The sequence below is a fragment of the Magnolia sinica genome, chromosome 11 (assembly GCF_029962835.1).
Source record: "Magnolia sinica isolate HGM2019 chromosome 11, MsV1, whole genome shotgun sequence".
Taxonomy (NCBI): Eukaryota; Viridiplantae; Streptophyta; class Magnoliopsida; order Magnoliales; family Magnoliaceae; genus Magnolia; species Magnolia sinica.
In genome coordinates, this window is record NC_080583.1 from 11,707,527 (window position 1) to 11,727,973 (window position 20,447).

At 40.1% G+C, this 20,447-nt stretch overlaps 1 protein-coding gene across 1 annotated transcript; it reads right to left on the minus strand.

Annotated features, from left to right (window-relative positions):
- Positions 1-2,573: 2,573 nt before the first annotated feature.
- Positions 2,574-3,890, minus strand: LOC131218255 (EPIDERMAL PATTERNING FACTOR-like protein 2). The gene is made up of 3 exons (XM_058212932.1): positions 3,614-3,890; positions 3,495-3,529; positions 2,574-3,066 (listed from the first exon to the last, which is right to left on the minus strand). Exons 1-3 carry the CDS (start codon positions 3,687-3,689, stop codon positions 2,824-2,826), a joined length of 354 nt encoding a protein of 117 aa, XP_058068915.1. The 5' UTR covers positions 3,690-3,890; the 3' UTR covers positions 2,574-2,823.
- Between the last annotated feature and the right edge of the window lie 16,557 nt (positions 3,891-20,447).

Genomic DNA, 20,447 nt, shown 5'->3' on the forward strand with positions numbered 1-20,447 from the left:
CAACCTTAACATCTAGATTCGGGGATTTTGGTTCAAAGTTTACCTTCAATGCTCGATGAAGGAGATCCGACGAAGGATTCGGTTGTGGCTAGATCGCCGATTGAACAAGATGATGGTTACCCTGACAATCGATCTCCCTCTCTCACACAACTCCCTCTTCTCCTCTCCTATTTCTCTCCCTCTCTCTTAAATCCAGGGTTCAAATTCGTATGGATAGATGGGGTGTGAAATGAATTGATATTTATAGTGACAAAAAGTGCACAAATGGCCTTAAAGGCCATTTGTTCACTATACTAACCTAAGGGAGGTTGTTTATGACTAATGGGACCCTATGAAGGGTACACGGGTGGATCTAAGTAGAGGGATAGGTGTCCCACTAAGAGATCTGTAATTGGACACATCCATCCGATATTTGGGCGTGCCGATCAACCTTGAAGGCCCTAACTTAAATCGATGGTCACCGATAATTGATGAGGCTGCGATTATACGGATATGTGTGGGGAAATGTCTTTAGTCGGCACGCTGAGTTTGACCATAGACCAGCAATTTGAAAGCAACAACTTCGCGAAAGAGTAAAGGGGCTAATTTCACTTAAATCCCAGGTTATTACCTAAGACATTTGCAAATTACAAGCAATTGGCTTGCAGTCAAAGTTGAGCAGTTCTAAACACTATTTTGGCTCGATATCCGCGATGGACATCCAACATGGTCAAGCGGACGTTATCCTATAGTTTCAATTCTAGCGGATCCCCAACATGCGGTCTAAATCTAATATGGCTAATCGAGGCATTTTCAAGGGGAGTTAATTCTCGAAAGTTCTCATGGGTCTTAGTTAATGCCAATATTAGCTAAGTTCGCGACGCTAACCATTCATAATTTTGTAGAAATAGCTATTTGACTCTAATTATACCTAATCCGCCAATCGCATGATTTGGCCATATAGCTTTGGCCATATAGCTGGACTAGTGCGGTCCTCCAACAATTCCGGTTATAGACATAGTAGAGTTTTAATATGAAATTTTCTAGGGTGTTATACTTTTATTGAGGTATAAGGTAATTTCTTGATAGAGATAGTCGAACCGTTGAAAGTCTGCATTGTAGTTCACACTTGACATGAGATTTCTATACCACACACTCATGCTATCAAAATCCATGTTGTTGAGAGTCCTGTATCTATGATCATGCATGGTCCCACTTCAATAAATACAGGGACAGTTGTTGAAGTCAGATAATTTTAATGGAGCAAACTACTTAGAGTACCGCTCACATTCCATTAAAAATATCTCGTAAAATTTTGAACTCCTAATATATATAAAAAGTGTAGTACATATATTTTAATGTAACTAGTGATTTAAGTGAAAGAATGCAAGAATTATGGGCTACAAATGGCATTGCCCATACAAATATTAGAATAGCTAGACTCGAAAATCAGCTAAGAATATCTGGATGGGAGGATTTCAATGCGTAATTTATGCTAGCTGCCTTGTCTCTATTTGGCTAACTCGAAATCAAGGCCAAGAAAGCCTTGTCACTGTCTGTTCCACCAACCTTCCAACGCCAGTAATCAGTGCATTCCAGAATCTAAATCTCCTTGGATAGTTTTACACTGATGCAATTATAATTGCCTGTGAATCATTCCCAATCCACACGCACCCTGCCAGATTATCATCTTTCACACTCTCCCAGAGTATCGAATTCTGCATGTGTTTTGTCTGCACTTATTTCTAGAGGCCCGTGCACTTGTACGGTACCCGTCCTCTCACAGATTCCATTTTGTCCCACGTGTGTGATTTTCAATCGGCTCGATGCGGGGGCTAAGCAATGTAGATTGTTGGCTGCTCATCAGGTGGGCCACACGAATATAAAAGAAATGGATGGTCAAGAGACATTGACCAGCGTTCTGCATTGATCAGTATCCATGTGTAGCCTATCAGATATGGACTGGCCTAATTTTTACCATCTAAAACTAGGTGGATGGCGCTCCTGATGAACGGCTTGGATCTAGTACATGTGTGCCGGATTAGAAAAGTGTGAGTGCAGTCGCGAGTACGCTTCCCTTGATATCTGTACGTTATGAAACAGCCACCCTTTCATGTACGTCGTACGCAAACGGTGGATCGACACCATACACATTGGGGACTCTTCAATGGATGGTCTATGATTAAAACAAAAGCAACACTCCAAGGAATTCCATTGGTGGCCTTTGAAATGACGGGTGGAATGCAAAAGGTGTTAACGGTTGCAATTCAGAGGGGGAATAGGGAGAGAAACGGGTGGCTAGGATCCTCCTATTTGGATGGTCATGATTCTTCGTCTACCTTTCCACGTGGGCAGTAGAAGGTGGCCCCATCATGTTATAATACATGCGGCTCCACAATATCATTTCTCTTCATTAAATAGACAATAATTAGAACGATCGTAAACAAATAGATAATCTCTGTACAGGCTCTTTTCTCTCTCTCTCTCTCTCTCTCTCACACACACACACACACACACACACATCCCAGTACATGGACATGAAAAGCTCAAAACCGGCTAGACATTAAAAAATTCAAGAAACAAACAAACAAACAAGCACAAAAGATAAGCATGTTACCCTTTTCGATGTTGATACATATGTACATGAAATAAAGCAAGATAGTGAGATTACATAGGTAATGAAAATGAAAGCCAAACAACTCCAAAACCAAACAGTCACCGTGAGAGAGAGAGAGAGAGAGAGAGAGAGAGAGAGAGAGAGAGAGAGAGAGACTGCTCATGTTCAAGTATCGCCATTATACAATACAATTCAAATGATCTCTTCTTTCTTTTTTCTTTCCTCAGTCATGGATTGAATATCATGTCCCCACATTTGCATTTCCAGTTCATGGGCTTGTAGTTGGAAGTGTCTGCAGCTCTTGAACTGATTGTAGTGACCTTAGAAGAGTGTCTTCTTCCATTTCCATCTTGCGGGACCGCTGGCATTTGAACTGCCTCACAATGACCACATGAACTGCACCTCCTTTCACAGCTCGGTGGCCTCGATCCGATCCGAGCCCTTACAAATACCTTATCTTCATCTCCCATCTTTAAATTCAACACAAACCAATACCCCATTTTCAAATTTTCAATAAGATAAACATGGACTAGACTAGGAAGATAGTTCACCACCATTTTTCAAAGTGGTGGTGATTCATCCATTCAGGCAATCCGGGCCGTCCAAATCGTTGGGACAGACTAAAAAATCACACTGGCCAGATAATATTAACCATATTTTCTCCTAGAAAGTTTATATTGCTGACCATCTAAGTTTAACTGGTCCATTTGATAGCCACCTATTGGATGGTTAGGATCATCCAATCAATGTGATTTTCATTTAATCATCCATCCGTAGCGGGATCTACAGTTCAGACGGTCTGGATCTATGTCCATGTGTGCAACATGTATGGAAGATGAAAAATAAATAAAAGATGAAAAGAAGTGGGCAAGAGAGGAGTTTGTTATTGAGATCTTACATTGATGACTTGAAGGAACCTTGAGATTATACTACCTGTAGTAGCAAAACAAGAATGAATTTGACTAGAATTTGAACTTTTAAAGGAAGCTCTCCAAACTTCAAGTGGGGCCCACTTACCTTCTGCCATGAATCTGACTTGGGTGGAGCTTACTAGGAGGAATGCAAGGAGAAGATAGAGATGCTTGTGGCCCATTTGTGATGGGTGATTGATGAAAGGAAAAAAAGGAGAGAGAGAAAGAGAGAGGTGTTAGTTTCTTTCTTCAGGTGGGTAATGGCATTTGTGAGGTGGATAACTAGATATATATAGAGAGGGAGGAGGGAGAGAGAGAAGTATTGAGAACTGGTGGAGTACACCTCAAGACCACATGTAAATGTGCTCCTTTAGATAGATCTTAAGAGAATGTGTACTGTAATCAGAACCGCTCATCAGGTGGGTCTCATCATGGATAGTCTTCTTGGAAAAAATTCACCTAACTCGGGCAATGCTGACTGTTCATAGCAACATTGATGATCACATTCATCAGGCAAAACTCCAATGATCAAATGGCTGTAATTAAACTGATGGTGTGATTTTCTTCACATGCCCTATCCATCTAAGACCCATCTGTTGACTATTTACAATCCCAGTACACATATCCAGCATCCCTTAGAGCACAATTTCAGGTGCTCTCGAGGTGTATCAGTCTTTCCATTGCAATAAATGGACGGGTGGAGGTAAAGAGCAATCAGGCAATCTAGACAGTGTCCTAATAGTCAGTAATTGAATGCCACCATATCTACTACTCTCTCTCTCTCTCTCTCTCTCTCTCTGATCAAAAGGACAGCAACTGCAGAGGCCCACCACCATGACAAAGAAGGAAAACCCGAAAACAGAACGGCCTCAGGCATAGGTGTAGGAGCCCCATCACAAAACAGGAGAGAAGTGCAACAACAACGAGAGAGAGAGAGAGAGAGAGAGAGAGAGAGAGAGAGAGGCCCAGAAACCAAGGCCCAGTTGAGAAAATAGGAGAAAAAGACATGAAATCACAGCTGGGGGTTGCTCTCTTTCCTTTTCTCATTTTACAGTGTTTTCTTGTGGTGGTTGGTCTGAACATTCCCAACCCAATACGCCATCCGTCTCCAAGAGAATATCTACGTAGACTTGTTGTAATCACATGCAACATACCTATCAATACACACGCATACGCACCTACGTCTACCAGACACCCACTTGTACCATACACACATGTGCATCTTTGTCTTTTTATTTTTCTGGTCATTCCAACTTACACTGATATTGTATTATAAGGAGGTTTCTCCTCCAATCGGTTGGACCACAAGTAATAGTCCACTCAGATCACAACCTCTAATATATTCAGTGCATTTGGAATCCAACCCTTCCAATAGGTTTTACACACTATGGGGATTTCCTACAACAAAATTCAGATCAGATACTCATCAAATGGACCACTCTGTATAAAAAATATATATCCATTGATAAATTTAAAGTATAAATATGTTTCTTAGAGAAGTTAATGTGGTCTATTTTTGTATCATGTGATCCTTATGACGGAACCTACCTATTTAACGGTTTGGATTTATAATATACATGAAATATTGGAAGTTATAATCTGGGTGGACCACCGTATGTTTGTTACACTGCATTCTATTCTGTATTCGGAGATGATACGGTAGAACCGTAAAACCCGGAGTATAGCAGACGTGGCAGGGTCATGTATCAATCGGTGCGGATTCGGATTCGGTAGCGACCCGTCCTGTACTGAGGTCTCGTTACTGATCGATGCTGTGGGGCCCACCATGATGTATGTGTTTTATCGATGCCGTTCATCCATTTTTTCAGCTCATTATAGGGGGCAGATCCAAATCTCAGTGGACCCCAATACAGGAAATAGTGGTGATTGAATGCCCACCGTTAAAAACTTCTTATGGCCCACTGCGATGTTTATTTTCCATACAACCTGTTCATTGGGTCACGACTCACACAGACCTGGATTGGAAACGGATTGGCTACTCCCCCTGCAACCAGCGCCCTGGCTGATGGTCGGTTCTTTGTGAGCCCCACCATAATGTATGTGTTTCATCCATTCCGTTCATCCATTTTTAAAGATCATTTTAGGATTTTAGCCCAAAAATGAGAGGGATATAAATCTCAGGTGGTCCACACCACAAGAAAAAATAGTGATTGGATATCCACCATTAAAATCGTCCTAAGGCCCACTATACTGTTTCTTTGACATCCAATCTGTTGATTACGTCGTACAGGTCCAGATGAAGGGAAAAAAAAAAAAAACAAATATCAGCTTGATCCAAAACTTTTATGGCCGTCAAAAAGTTTTTAATGGTCCACGTTTATTCAACACTTTTTCCTGTAACGTGGTCCACTTGAGATTGTGATATACCTCATTTTTTGTCTCATATCATAGAATGATCTATTAAAATATATGAACAGCATGGATGAAACATGTACATCATGGCGGGGCCCACGGATCACCGAGGGAGTAGCCAATCCGTTTCCACCTGGATTAAGGGAAAACAATAAATATCAGCTTCATCCAAAACTTTCGTGGTCCCAAAAAGCTTTTAATCGTAGGCGTTCAATCACCAACCTTTCCTGTAGTGTGGTCCACGTCACATTTCGATCTGCCTCGCTAATGCCCTAAAATGAGCTGAAAAAAAATGGATGGACGGCATGGATAAACACATACATCATGGTGGGGCCCACAGCACCGACCAGTACTGAGTCCGTACTGGGATCACTACCGAATCCGGGTCTAATCAGTGCCGTGCATCTCCTATGCCCTATAACGGATGGCTTATATTTCAAAGATGCTGAGATCCCATCACATCACTTTCCTTCAGTTTACTCCAATTCGTTGTCTACCGTCTCTTTGATTGCCACCAACCTGAAGGATAGGATTATCTGGTCCATGTGTAGTATAGGCAACTGGACGGATTTGATTAATTCATCGTTCTGCCACGTGTACTGTAGGAAGAGTACGCGGCTTCGGTGGATCCCCGGAACCACTTAGGTGGGTGGATCGCTGCCTGTGGGGCCCTTCATAAAGTATAATCCTTACATCCACACCGTACATCCGTTTTGAAATGTCATTTTAGAACATGTTACAAAATATTAAGCAGATTCAAATCTAAGATGGATCACACCACCGGAAAGAGTGGTGAATGAATATCCACCATTAAAAATTTCTTTGGGGCCACCGGAATGTTTATTTTCCATACAACCTGTTGATAAGGTCACAAAGAGATGGATGAAGGAACCACAAAATATCAGTTTGATCCAAAACTTTTGTGGCCTATAAGAAGTTTTAATGGTTAATCACCGCTATTCCCTGTGGTGTGGTCCACCTGATTTTTAAATGTATTTATTTTTTGTACCATGCACTAAAATAACCTTTCAAAACGGATGGACGTTGTGGATTTAAGAAAAATGCATCAAGGTGGGCCACACAGTCAGGGATCCACTGAAGCGGCGCCCTCGGAAGAAGGCTAATTGAGATTGATATTACCAGCGTGTGTCGCGAATTTGGGGCCCACATGTATTATATGGTCTGGTGATTGGAGCTGTCCACGTTCTTGGTGCTACCATATATGGGCCAGATCAAGAAACTCACGTTAATTTTGATGATTCTAGGACATTGATCTTTACAGTTGACTGTGGACCATTGAAAATAAATTTTCAATGGATCATATTGAACTCCATAAATCAACGGTCAGAACGTTTCAGCATACCTGTTTCGCCATATTACTTTCCAAATAGCACACGGATGAGGGACAGTTCGGATTACCTGACCGTACATAAGGGTCCCATGTGACCCCAAGAAAGTTTCAACGGTTGACATCCCATCTCCACTTTTCCCTGTGGTGAGGCCACGTAGACCTTTGAATCTGCCTAATTTCTTATGCTGAGTACCTAAGATAAGCTGGCGCAACTGATTGTCCGAGTGGATGTTACACATCACGGAGTGGGCCCCACAAAGATTTTTTGGAAGAGATGGCAGAAGGGGGTGCTGTTCCTTCAGTAGCCTTAAATGGGAAACTGCAATGCGCGTAGGAGGGGATGGCAGCGGTTTTCCTTCCAAACCCACGCAATGTCATGTGAAAAGAGAGCCGTGGAGTGCAAACCGTTATGTGGGCTTTTAAGGTTATTCAATTTTCAAGTTATCTTCACCGTACAACCGGTTGCATGTGAGCTTCGCGTGCAATGCAGGATCATCTACATCAACTACACCCAAGCTCTGTGGGGCCCACCATGTTGTTTATGTACCGTCTATCCGAGGAGAAAGATCATTTGAACCGTACATACAAGATGTCAGGCCAGTAAGAAACTCAGATGGGCCATACCGATAGGAACAATGTGAAATTGCTTCTGAAATCTCTAAGTTCAGGTATTGTGTCCCCCCTGAGGTCTGGATCAGGCTGATTTTTGAAACTTTATTTCAGCCTGGTGAGATACATCTGATTAACGGATTTGATGAAAGATACACAATATGGTGGCCCCACACAAAAACCTGTTTACTGTTGTTCCCTTTGGTGTGGCCCACCTGAGTTGTGGATCCGGCTGATACTTTCCCCCATCAATTAGAATCGAGTATAGAACCTGATGGCCGGAGTGGATGTTGCATATACGACATTAGGTAGACCCCACAAAGCTTGGGTGTTTAAGTGTTGTGGAGGATTCCAGTCCTGGGACATCCAAGCCGTGCATGAGGTGGGCTGCAACATTTAGGCTAAAACTGTTTACCACATGCAGATTGAACCGTCCATTGTTTGAGTAGCCTGATTATTTTGCCAGGCGTTTACCTTATGTGTGGCTCGGATATCCCATACATGCACTTGAATCGTTAGTGTCCCTGCGTCGCGATGAAGGATGAACAGATTAGCACTTTGTTGAGGTGATTTGTGAAAGGGTAGAGATTAGTCATTCCAAATGGATTCTTTTTTGCTTTGTAATAATTAATATGAGTACGAGGAATTAAGGACTTGTAGCTTTCAATATGATTCGCTACCATAATTCAATAGTAAAAATAATGGAGGAAGAAAATATGAGTCGAAAGTGTTATTTTATTAATAATTTTTACAATAATGACACTAATGATCGGTTTGAGAGATGACGATTTATTCGTTGTCCAATTGGGATTGAGCTTCATAGTAGGACGATCATGATGCACGGGATGGTCATTTGTTCGCTGCTCGATTGAAAATCGAGCCTTATGGTTAGACGATTGATGAAGGGCGGATCTTCGACAATCTGTTTGTTGCTTGATCAGAATCGGGCTTCATAATGAAATGAGTAGTGAAGTGATAGCCTGTTCATGGTCTTGGTCAAAACCAAGCACATGGCGAGATGGTTGTGAATTAGCCATCCATTCATCATTTGGTGTGGACCAGACTTCGTGGCGAGATAACCGGCAGAATCACTCAGCACGTAGCAGGAAAGCTACTCAGCATTTCATTCAAAACTGAGCTATCTTCTTTGAGATCTAATGAGATGCGATGGATGAAAGCTCAAAAGCTAAACTAAGAATTAAAAACTATGGCCCTCATGCTATAAGCAGCGATTGGGGCTGGGCTAAAATAAAATAAAGTAAAAGGATAAATATCTACATGGACGTATAAATAAAGCTAGGCTTGATTGTGCTAGTGTGAGGCTTAGAGTTCTTCGTAGAATGCTATTTATATAGGCTTCTAAGAAGCGGTGGCCTTGCGTAGTCTTTAGCCTCATGAAGGATTTGTACGTTAAATTATGGAAATCTCTTTGATTCTTCCACACTAGCATGGCCCATCGCGTACAACCACCTGTACAAGAAAGAGACTCTCATTTACATTAATTAAAAGTCCTAATATATATGGACTCCAACATTGGAAAGTTGTTGTGATCCTTACATCACTTAGCATTGACATCCACAGAGAGTTGCTTTTTGCAAGATTCTAGAATTTAATGATAGATAGAGATCTTCTTTTAATGGGAGAGAGTGAGTTTCTTTAATAAGACTTTTTTCTTATTGAAGAAAGTACTTTTTGATAGAATTTTAAAATTTAATATCACTCTCATGTGCACGTCTATACTTCCTCCTCTTGAAGTCATCTATACCACACATGACATGACTGTCACATGGCGTCTTTTAAATTGTTTGATTTATCTGCATTAGATCAGGCATAAATAATGGAGGGCACAAGTATGATTTTGCCTATCATTTAACGCATAATGTCGACACGTGGTGGCATCCCCATTGGCCCACGTAAGTGTGCCAAAAATGAGTGTAAACAATACTCCCCACATCTCTTTGTATTTAAAGATTGTACTCGCATAATATGAAGAGACGTTAAATAATAGTTTCTTACCATTTTTGCTCTCTCTCTCTCTCTCTCTCTCTCTCTCTCTCTTTTAATTCACAACCGTTTTACTATTCACTAACACTACTCACTGATTAACACTATTCATTAGCACTATTCACTCGTCGATACTACTCACCGATTGATTTCATTATTCATCCGACCACTATTTACTCGAGCACTCTTCATTGAGCATATTCATCTACCGATATTATTCATCGGCCACTATTCACCCATCGCCACATTCATCAGCATTATTCACTAACCGACACTATTCACCAGGCGTTATTCATTATTTGATTTTACTATTCATCAAACTTTTTTTTTTTGGTGTTAGTGACATGATAGGCTGTCCCTGGGGCTATTCAATACCTGTAGACTAAAAGGTGTAGCACCAAAGGCATGAGAGGTTGCCCCCCGACCTGGTTGGCACCGACATACTACTGCCCCCTCAGGATATGAGGTATTGGGGCCATACTAGTCATATTGGCCATATGGTCGACCACCGATTGTCGTTTTTCAATTGACTTGAGAAACGACAATCTATTTTATTCGGACAAACTTCAATTATGTCTTGTCATTCTTTAATTGCATGCCTGAATTGGAAGAGTTTTTTAACCCAATTGTCACAAAGTGGTAGCGATTCCGTCAACCTTTCGATGACCTCAGACAGTATTCTCGACGATTCTGTCATTAGTCGCATGTTAACAAGTATGTCATTTATGTGTGCACATATGTTGTTTCTAATGCGTGTAATCTCCAGTAAATTGTTGTTGGAGGGTCCATACTCATGGACTGCAGGTGTTAGGGGATGATTGGCTTTTAAGGGCATATCTTTCTGCACAAGCCTTAAGTTTAGATCTTCTAACCATATTGTTAAACTGTTAAACTTCTGGTTGCATACGCATTCTATTGCTAAGCCAAAAATATGTTGGTACCAATTCAATCAAATAAGGCCATACGTGTGAGGGAGGGTGTTGATTGGTAGTTTGTGTGTGGGTAAGATGCGTGGACATGATAGAGTCTACTCGACTCAAAGGTTTGATTGAATCATTGGTGTTCTCGTGTCGAGATGGACATATCGAAGAATAGACCAGGATCCAGTTATCCTTTCAACTAACGGTTTGTGCTCCGTTCAAGTGATTTATGAAAGGATAGGGATTAACCATTTTGAATGGATTCTTTTTGTCTTGTGACAATAAATGTGAATCTATGGACTTAAGTACTTGTTCTTTTAGCATTATTTGCTACTGTAGTTCAATAGTAAAAATAATGGAAGAAGAATATATAAGTTGAAAGTGTTCTTTTATTAATGATTTTTACAATAATGACACTCACGATTGGCTTGAGGGACGACAATCAGTTTGTTGCCCAATCAGGACTGAGCTCCATTGCGGGATGATCATAATGTGCGAGATGGTCATTTATTTGTTGCTCAATTACAAACTGGGCCTCATGCTGAGTCGGTTGACGGAGGGCAAATCTTCGACAATATGTTCATTACTCGATTGGAACCGGGTTCGTGGTGAGATGACCGATGAGGTGACAACTTGTTTGTAGTCTTGGTCGGAACCAATCATGTGACAAGATAATCGTGAATCAGTTATTCGTTCGTCATCTGATTTGGATCAGACTTCATAACAAAATGGTCATCAGAATTGCCTAACACATAGCAAGAGAGTCCCGCAACCTTCTGTTCGAAACTGAGCAATCTTCATTGCGATCTGGCAAGATGCCGTGGATGAATGGTGGAGAACTAAAATAAGAATTAAAAACTAAGGCCCCTATGATATGTGCAGCAATGGGGAGTTGGGATAAACTAAAATAAAGTATAAAAGAAAAATGTCCATGGTGGATAGATAAGCTAGGCTTGATTGTGTTAGCGCGAGGCTTTGAGCTCTTTGTAGAATATTGTTTATATAGGCTTCTGAGAAGCAGTGGCCTTGCGTAGTCTTCAGCATCGTGAATAATTTGTACGGTCGATTATGGAAATCTCATTGAATCTTTCACATCTACATGGCCTATTGCGTATGACTGTGTACAAGAGAGAGACTCTCGCTTGCGTCAGTTGAAGTTCTGACATCTCTGGCTCTCACATTGGAAAATTGTTATGATCTTTATGTCACTTGGCTTTACATCCATATAAAATTAATTTTTGCAAAGGGTTTAGCATTTAATGTTAGATAGAGATCTTCTTTCATGGGATTCTGACGTTTAAATGGAATTCCGACATTTAATATTAAGAGAGTGACTTACTTTAATGAGACTTTTTCTTTTCGCGGATAATACTTTTTAGTAGAATTCTAGCATTAATGCTCTCTCTCATGTGCACATCTCTACTTCATCCTCTTGAAGTCATCTACACCACATGTGGCATGGCTGGCATGTGGCATCTTCTGGATCATTTAATATGTCTATGCTAGATTGGGTGTAAACAATGATGGACGGCATGAGTAGAATTCCGTCCATCATTTAGCACATAGTGCTGACACATGACGACATCTCATTGGCCCACATAAGTGTACCAAAAAGGGTTGTAAATAGTAGGTGACTATTTCTTTATATTTTTGGCTTGAAACCTACATTAAAAGTTTCTTTAATGAACTTATTGGGTGGGCCACACCCATAAATCTAGTCAGATCATCGGTGATCATTAATGAATGGGGTCACCCACCCATGAGTGGATCATCTTAGTTTTCTCCCTGGTGATATTTTCTAACCTTTTTCACCATTAAGATATTCCCCATAAGCAGTGTTTGGAGCATCAATATTATTATGAGTTTTGATGACCGGGGATACAGAAATAAACAGATGTAAAAGATTTACTTTCCCTATCACTGATGTCACTTTGTATTCCGCCTATGTCATAAGTTTCTTTTGCATCACCTTTTCCAACTTTGCACTCTACCCAAACACGTATGAGTTGTGAAAACAGTTACGATACTTCGCGTAGTCATCGGGGTAGGACTATTTGTCTATGTTGATAGATAACTTTATGTGGATGAGATCCACCTAATCCATTAGGTACTCTATCCCATGTTAGACCTTGATCATGTATATATATTCTCCTACCATTACCCAAACCAAAGGGCATATTGCAATTGAAGCGCCTACATCATGCTCTTACTTGCCTCGCTATACCACTTAAAACTCAATGGGAACAAATATTCCCCCAATAGGGGTTGACATATCTACAATACTTGTTTTATGTAATGTATAGAACACACAAGCCCTTTGGAGATACCTTATTGAATATATCAAATCTATTTCGTAAATTAGGTGACCTTCTTTATACTAGACCCTATAACAAAAAATCATCTGGATCCACAATTCAAGTGAGCCACACTAAAGGGAACAGTGAGGACATGTTTAGGCCTAAAGCATGATGGTAAAGGTTTTAGGCATAATTTTACATTGTTTCCATTGGTATAGCCTATTTGAGTTTTTCTTTTCATCAGCCTGATATTTGTATGTGCTGTGATAATAAGGTTTATCACTTGGTTGTCAAACTGAATTTCACATATATAACATGGTGGGTCCAGAGCATGAGTGTTTTGCATGTTGTTGCATATGATTTCAATTTGAAAAGGGATGTTCATTGTCGTATACATTCACTTAATATGATGAATTTAAACTATCGATCTAGCTTTATGCTTATGATTAGTAGGGATCAATTGAAAACCAGGCCATATTCGTTAGGGTGTAGTGAATCCAGGTCGTTGATCTAGCATTATATTTCTAATTAGTAAACAACAATTGAAAATCTAGCCAAACAGTTATTTTATCACAACATATGGTATTAAAATATATTGTTACAAGAAAAAAAAAACTTAGCTAACAAGATAAACATATATAGAATCATGTTTTCAATATATTAGCTAAGACCTCACACGATCGTTGGCATGTCACCTTGTAGCATTCAGTAAAATTTCATTCTCGAACACCGATGCATACATTGGCGGGACTGTTAAGGAGCCGTACTAGTCCAACTAAATGCCCTAATTAGGCTGGAATTGAAGAATTTAGGATAATTAAAGTCGAACATCATTTTCGCTAATCACGAATGTAGCAATTGCTAGCTTGGGTAGTTGTGACCGTAACTGGGGCTCACGAGAAATTTTGGAGGTTAACTTACCCCGCTTAGCCGAATTAGGTATAGACCGCATGTTAGTCGTCCTTTAGACCCAAAACTATAGAATAACATCCATCTTTCCGAGCTTGATATCCATTACGGATATCGAGCCAAGATAGTCCTTGAGATCACTCAACTTAGGCACGCAAGTCGAGTGCATGGGATGTGCGATTGCCTTGGGTGATAATCTGAAATTTAAGGGCCTGTTTGATTTTCCAAATCTAATGTAAATGCCCTGTAAACAAGTAATTATTACTCTTCTACCTTGTTTGAAAATGCACTTGTATTTCTTCTTGGAAAACCAGTCCAAAAGGACTGGTTTAAATTTATGGGCCCCACCATGATATATATGATGTATCCGCGCCGTCCATCCATTTTAATGTAACATTTTGAGGCATGAGCCAAAAAATGAGGCAGATCCAACACTCAAGTGGCCCACACCAAAGGAAACAGGGGCCTAAGAAGTTTTTAAAGGTATGTATTTGATTCTTTAATTAATCCTGTGGTGTGGTCCACTTGAGCCTTGGAAGTGCCTCATCCTTTTGGTCATGCCCCAAATTCAGCTGGGATTATAAATCGATGGTGTGGATAAGCCACATACATCACAGAAGGCCTCACATATATTTGACAGTGTCCTCGGTTTTAGCGTTAAAAAAGTAAGCATCGGTATCATTGTGGTGATTACTCATTGAAATAATTATTACCCCAATTGCGATGCATTTACCGAAGGTTTGGAAAATCAAACAGACTCTAAGTGAAATCAGCATCCTTCATTCGTTGGCGAAGTTATAGTTTCAGACTGTTGGATGATGATCCAATTTGGGGTACCGATTGATATCATTACCCTGCTTGCATCCATATAGTTAGGGACCCGATCAACGCTCGGTGACCGTTGATCTAAGTTAGGGCCTTCCTCGTTGATCAACACACTTGATCATTAGACGGTTGTGTTCAAGTATAAATCGCTTAGTGGGACACCTATCCCATGGCTTTGATTAACCCGCACACCTCCCGTTAGTTGGTCAGAAAAAACCTCCCTCAAGGTTAGTATAATGAACAAATAGTTGTTGAGGCCATTTGGGCACAATCTGACACTATAAATACCGGGTCATTTCACACCCCCTTCCCTCATACGAATTTTTGTGCCCTACCCATGGAGTTGAGAGAGAGAGAGAGAGAGAAGAAGAAGAAGAAGAAGAAGAAAGAGAGGAGGGAGTGAGAGAAGTGTCAATCAGAAGAGGTTATTCTTCCCTCTTTCGATCGTCGTTTATGCCGCAACAGCTTTCCTAGTAACAATTGAAGGTAAGATCCAAGCTTTACTTTCAAACCTTAGATCAAGAGATTGATTTTCTCAAAATCCTGACATAAACTTTATGATTTCTTAGGTCTCGGTGATTTTTCCTGAAACCCTAACTCTAGGAGCGCTAATTCAGGTAAATCATTGCAAATATGCAGACCCTTATTCCTACGTTATCATTTATCAACCCTGTAGGGTCTCAGTTAATGATTCTTGATAGTGAATTATGTGGTGCATGATAACATGCCTATGCTTTGATTTTTTATTGCGTGTCATGCTAATTCTTGCTATTAATGTTTAATGTTCGATGAAATGCTTGAATGAAAATTTTGCTAGATTTAGAGTTTATACTAAGATTTATTATGATTGTCGGATGAATAATTAGCTTAAATTGATATTTAGAATTGCTTAAGATGTCGGGTTAGTCGGCAAATCGCCAAATTAAGGGGTGACTTGAGTTAGGTCGGCCACTCTAGACTTGTTCGATTGACCTAGGTTGAACATGAACAATTGACAATAGCTAAACTACGTGGGATGCTTGCAACCAATGCTAATTGCGTTGGGGTTTCCTCAGGTTAATCAAATTTGTCTAATAGCTAACTGATCATATATGTTCACCATGTATGACCACGACAATTGAATCTAGGGCACTCAATTCCTATTGAATGGGTGCATATATTGATAATCATTAGAGATACGATTCACAAGACTCATGAACTGAGCATAGTGGTATGTGATACCGTATGCATGTTGTCGATTTACGTTGAGGTGACGAGCCTCCTCAAAGTGACCGTTGAGCAAGGTTATTAACAACTTGTTTATCGTATGCGTTTAATTGGGAGTGACGAATCCAAATGGATCAAGAGACACAGGCAAGGAGTTGTTGTGGCCGTTCCAAGCCTAGTGATCTGGTTGAGACCAATGATAAAAATGGAGGTACTCTAGCTTCCCCAATATGTTAGACGAATATGACTTAGTAACTACTTGACTAAACATACACATCCACCACATTACATTAGTTTAGATTGAGACGATTTAACGTTATAGTCACGGGTCCTTACTCTTGCTCGGGTGGTAGACTCTCAGGAGTTTCAACTCCCGGTCAAGGGTTCGAGTACCCATAGGTGGTGAAATTCCACTAGCATGAGTGTGTGGGGGTGTGTGTGCATGTGTAAAAAAAAAAAACGTTATACTCACGTGATGATGGAGTGTTGGCATTCACAAAATAGGTGTTGAAGTCGCTTGTGAGGGAGTGTTGAATTGTAAAAGCTTACATCATGTTATAATCTCATTCGTGCATTTAACAAGAGTAATTAGGAAGTGAGTGTTTGTATACTTTATCATTACTTATGCTTACGGAGTTGATAACATGTGTAACTTAAAACTAATGGAACCACTGTATTGATTACTCACTCCCAATTTTGGATGGTATTTTAAAATACCAACTAGATAATGTTGTAGATGCAGGGGTTACTGAGGAGGGCGTGTTGGAAGACACATACATGGGCCCAGAGGACTAGTTCTCATACTTTCAACTGTCTGACAGGCCGATGTAGCCAACTTGCCACTCTGCTAGATACGATGGATGTTTTGGCGCCGAGTGGACCTTACGTTGACATACTTTACTTATTTTTGGAATTGTGTATTAGGCCTCAACTATAGACCCGTACACTGGATAAATGTTCATTATTTGCTTAGTTAATTTACTTGCTTAAGTTGCATTTCTTTTAGAGTATGATACACTGTTTAGCTTAGTTACACGATTGCTCGGATATCAAGACAAATATCTCGAAGATCATGCTTCCGCAAAGCATAAGTGACACTCGGAATATCGAGGATCGAGTATATGCTCGATCCCTGAAATTCAAGATGTTACACACTTGAGGACTACCTAATAAATAAGCCTAATCTCTCACATACGGCCCAACCCCACATGGTAGTGCGAGAGCTACATTCTATCAACACCCACATTTGATTGTAGTTCATGATCCGACAATTAAGATAGCCTGTTTATGGAGATTTTTGTGTTTTTTCATTTTTTTTTTTAGCATTCGACATTTATAATGGGGTCCATCATATCGATGGTTTGATTCCTAAGGCATGGGCCCCACCTATTGTTATAAAAAAACAACTACATTGCTAAGAAAAATAATAGAAGAAAAGGAGACCAATTAAAACTCAAAAGAAATATAAAAAAAAAAGCTTTACCAATATACAGATGCTCTAGCTTTTTTCTTCTTTTACCTATGTAACGCCCTGAAAATTGGGAGTCGTGCATACGCTCGGCTCTCAAGTTCCCGGGTATCACTTATAACTAATTTTACTAATTTGCGTTTCATCAAGCTTAAAATGCGCAGTGTGGAATTCCTTGGAACATGAAGTACAAGCACAACTAGTCTACTGAAATGAAAGAGGTTAACATATACAGGTCCAAAAGAATATAATGGGTCGCGCAAGGCGTGCCTGACAGAATTACAAAAATATGTCCAAAAAGATGATAAGTTGAGCTCACCACTCAGCGATCCACAATAGGCTACTAATCTATGGCGAACCGCCCATCAGCTGAAAGTAGAACAACTCGTCCTCCTCGAACTCATCGCTACCTGCAGCTACTAAAGAGTCTGGTTGGTGTTTTAAAACACCGTCCTAGAGTGGGAGTGAGTGATCAACTCAGTGGATGCTATTAGTCTTAAGTCGTAACAAACATCAATTATATTATGAATTTAATGAAAGATAATCATTCAAAAACACCTAACTAATCTTGTTAATCCCATCTCAACACATGGGTTTCAAGAAAAAGGTATGAAGGATCTTACCTAGACGATCACGGAACAACTGGTGTGGTTGTGGTAGAGAGTTTCTTCTTGAAGGGGAGGTAGGGGATCACAAGATTTGATTTTCTTGGGCCCCACCTCGATCTAAGGTCCACCAAACTCTCCTTTCCTCTCTTTTTCCTTTCTTCTTTCTCCTTCTTTCTCCTCTTTCTCCTCCCCTTTTTCCCTTTCCTCTTAGGGCAAATTCATATGGGGAGAGGGGTGCCCCAAAGAAGCCCATTTTATAATGCCAGATTTGGTGCAAATGGCCCCAAGTGTTGGGTTTTTACTATACTAACCCTATAGGAGGGTTTTTTTTATCATCTAGGGCCCACTATGGGGTGTACATATTGATATACACCGTAGGATAATTACCCCTAATGATGATCTACGTATATATATGATCGGCCCGTCATTTGGATGTGCCGATTGACAGAAATGATTAGAAGTCTGTTTAACGGTCACCGATAGTCGATCGGGGCTGCGGCTATACGGATATGAGCAGGGAAATATCCTTACTCCACAGGTAAAGTTTGGTCGTAAACCGACGGTCCAAAATCCTCAACTTTGCATAAGAGTGGACGACCCAATTCACTTAAGTTTCAATTCATTCTTTTAGGGTATTTGTATTTCTCATGCACTCGTCCTTTAGCTCAAGTTGAGTGGTTCTGGACAGCACCCAGGTCCGACTCCCTCGATGGACGTCAAGCCCAGTAAGACGGATATTATTCTATAGTTTTGGAACTAGTGGCCTACCAATGAGGGGTTTAGATCTTGTTTGGAAAATTAGGGCGTTTTTGGAATAAATTAGGTATTGAGATTTCTCGTGGGCAATGATCAGGGTTTGGATTAACTATATTTATAGGGTGACCTATTTATAACTAGTGGAAGTAGATATTTGGTCATGATCACTCTAAACCATTGGTTTTAAGCTAAAAGAGTAATGGGGTTGATTTGGTCTATTAGCCAAGATCTGGGCCTTGTCTGACTCGGCTTCGGTTGGATCTTTTAATTTAGTTATGATTGTCTTGATTTATTAGCGATGGGTCGGTTAGATTTGGGCCCTCTGTGAATGAATCATGGGGCTAAACTTGATGTTCAAGTGATCGGGCAGATTCGTTGACTTCTTACAGTTGATTAAATGGACTTGTGCAGTTCTTTACTGGTTCCACCCGTGTTTAAACTATTATTGAGTGCTAATGGTCATTAACTAATATTATAAGTTAATTAATAAAAAAAATTCAAGGATTTTTGGAAATCCAAAACTGTGAAAATCCAGGATGTTACAATCTACCCCCCTTGAAAACAATTTCGTCCCCGAAATTGCCTAAGGGTAATAGGTAAAGATATTATCAGTTCGTTTGCTTAAGTTTTGTTGGTTTCGGGTTTACATACGTTTTAGGGCATGTAATAAATACACTAGCCCAGCTCCTTATGATCTACCCCCCTAAAAGTTTTCACCTTTGAGATTTGGAAACAAATGTCAAATCATCATTATTGTGCTAAGTGTTTAATGATAAAATTTACCTAAGGGTGGTATATTCTACTCTTTATGATTGGGCTAATACGAAAAGACAGTTGTGGTAGGCTTTGATCCGATACGTCGATTGTCTGCCTGACCAGGACAGACAACTCGTTGTATCCCTTCCTAATCCTGATGGATCCTGGTCTTCTGCTTGGTCAAAGCAGTAAGCTCTTTGGTAGTCACCCAGGATTGAGAATTGGATCAAGCCGCGAATGCTTCGCAAGTGTATGGTCTCGTAATTTCGTAGTCCGATCAACCTAAATGTTTAGGGAATACCTCATATCATTGAAATGATAAAATCTCCTATTTTTTTGAAGTTGTCATTCGGGTCTTTGTTAAAGGGAGTTCTCATTTTAATTCATGTCCAAATTGGTTATTAATAAATCTTTATCTATGCTTATGGTCAAACGATTATCCCAGAAAGGTTTTTCAATGGCCTAAGATTGTATTTGTATGTTGCGGTTTCGATCCTATGGTTATCAGGAGTAGGGTTTGAGAATTGATTGAGTGGACTGAAGTGGAGAAGGGCAGAAAATAAGAGGCTAGCAAAAAAAGAAAAATGCAGCAGAACTATACTTATTGATCTCGTAAATGAGGTCCTATTGTATCTTGTGAAAAGAATGTGTGGCTGCCTTATATAGATAAAGGACAAGAGGAGTCGCTTAATGCTCAGTGAATTAGAGCAAGCAACCTAACCCATCAGACTGTTTAGCTCAAACCAATGGGGTGTGGTCACTTTGGCATTGTGACAAAGCTATCCTGCTATTAATGGTAATCAAAATGAAAAGCTAACAAAATAAAAATCTTAGAACAGAACTCCATAGTGGAAATAT

Bases quoted from the DNA above. Each gene is read 5' to 3' on its own strand.
- LOC131218255 (XM_058212932.1), bottom strand. From the start codon at position 3,689: ATGGGCCACAAGCATCTCTATCTTCTCCTTGCATTCCTCCTAGTAAGC. The intron at 3,530-3,613 runs GTAAGTGGGCCC...TTGCTACTACAG, and splicing joins AGTCAGATTCATGGCAGAAG to GTAGTATAATCTCAAGGTTC. The intron at 3,067-3,494 runs GTAAGATCTCAA...TTGAATTTAAAG, and splicing joins GGTTCCTTCAAGTCATCAAT to ATGGGAGATGAAGATAAGGT.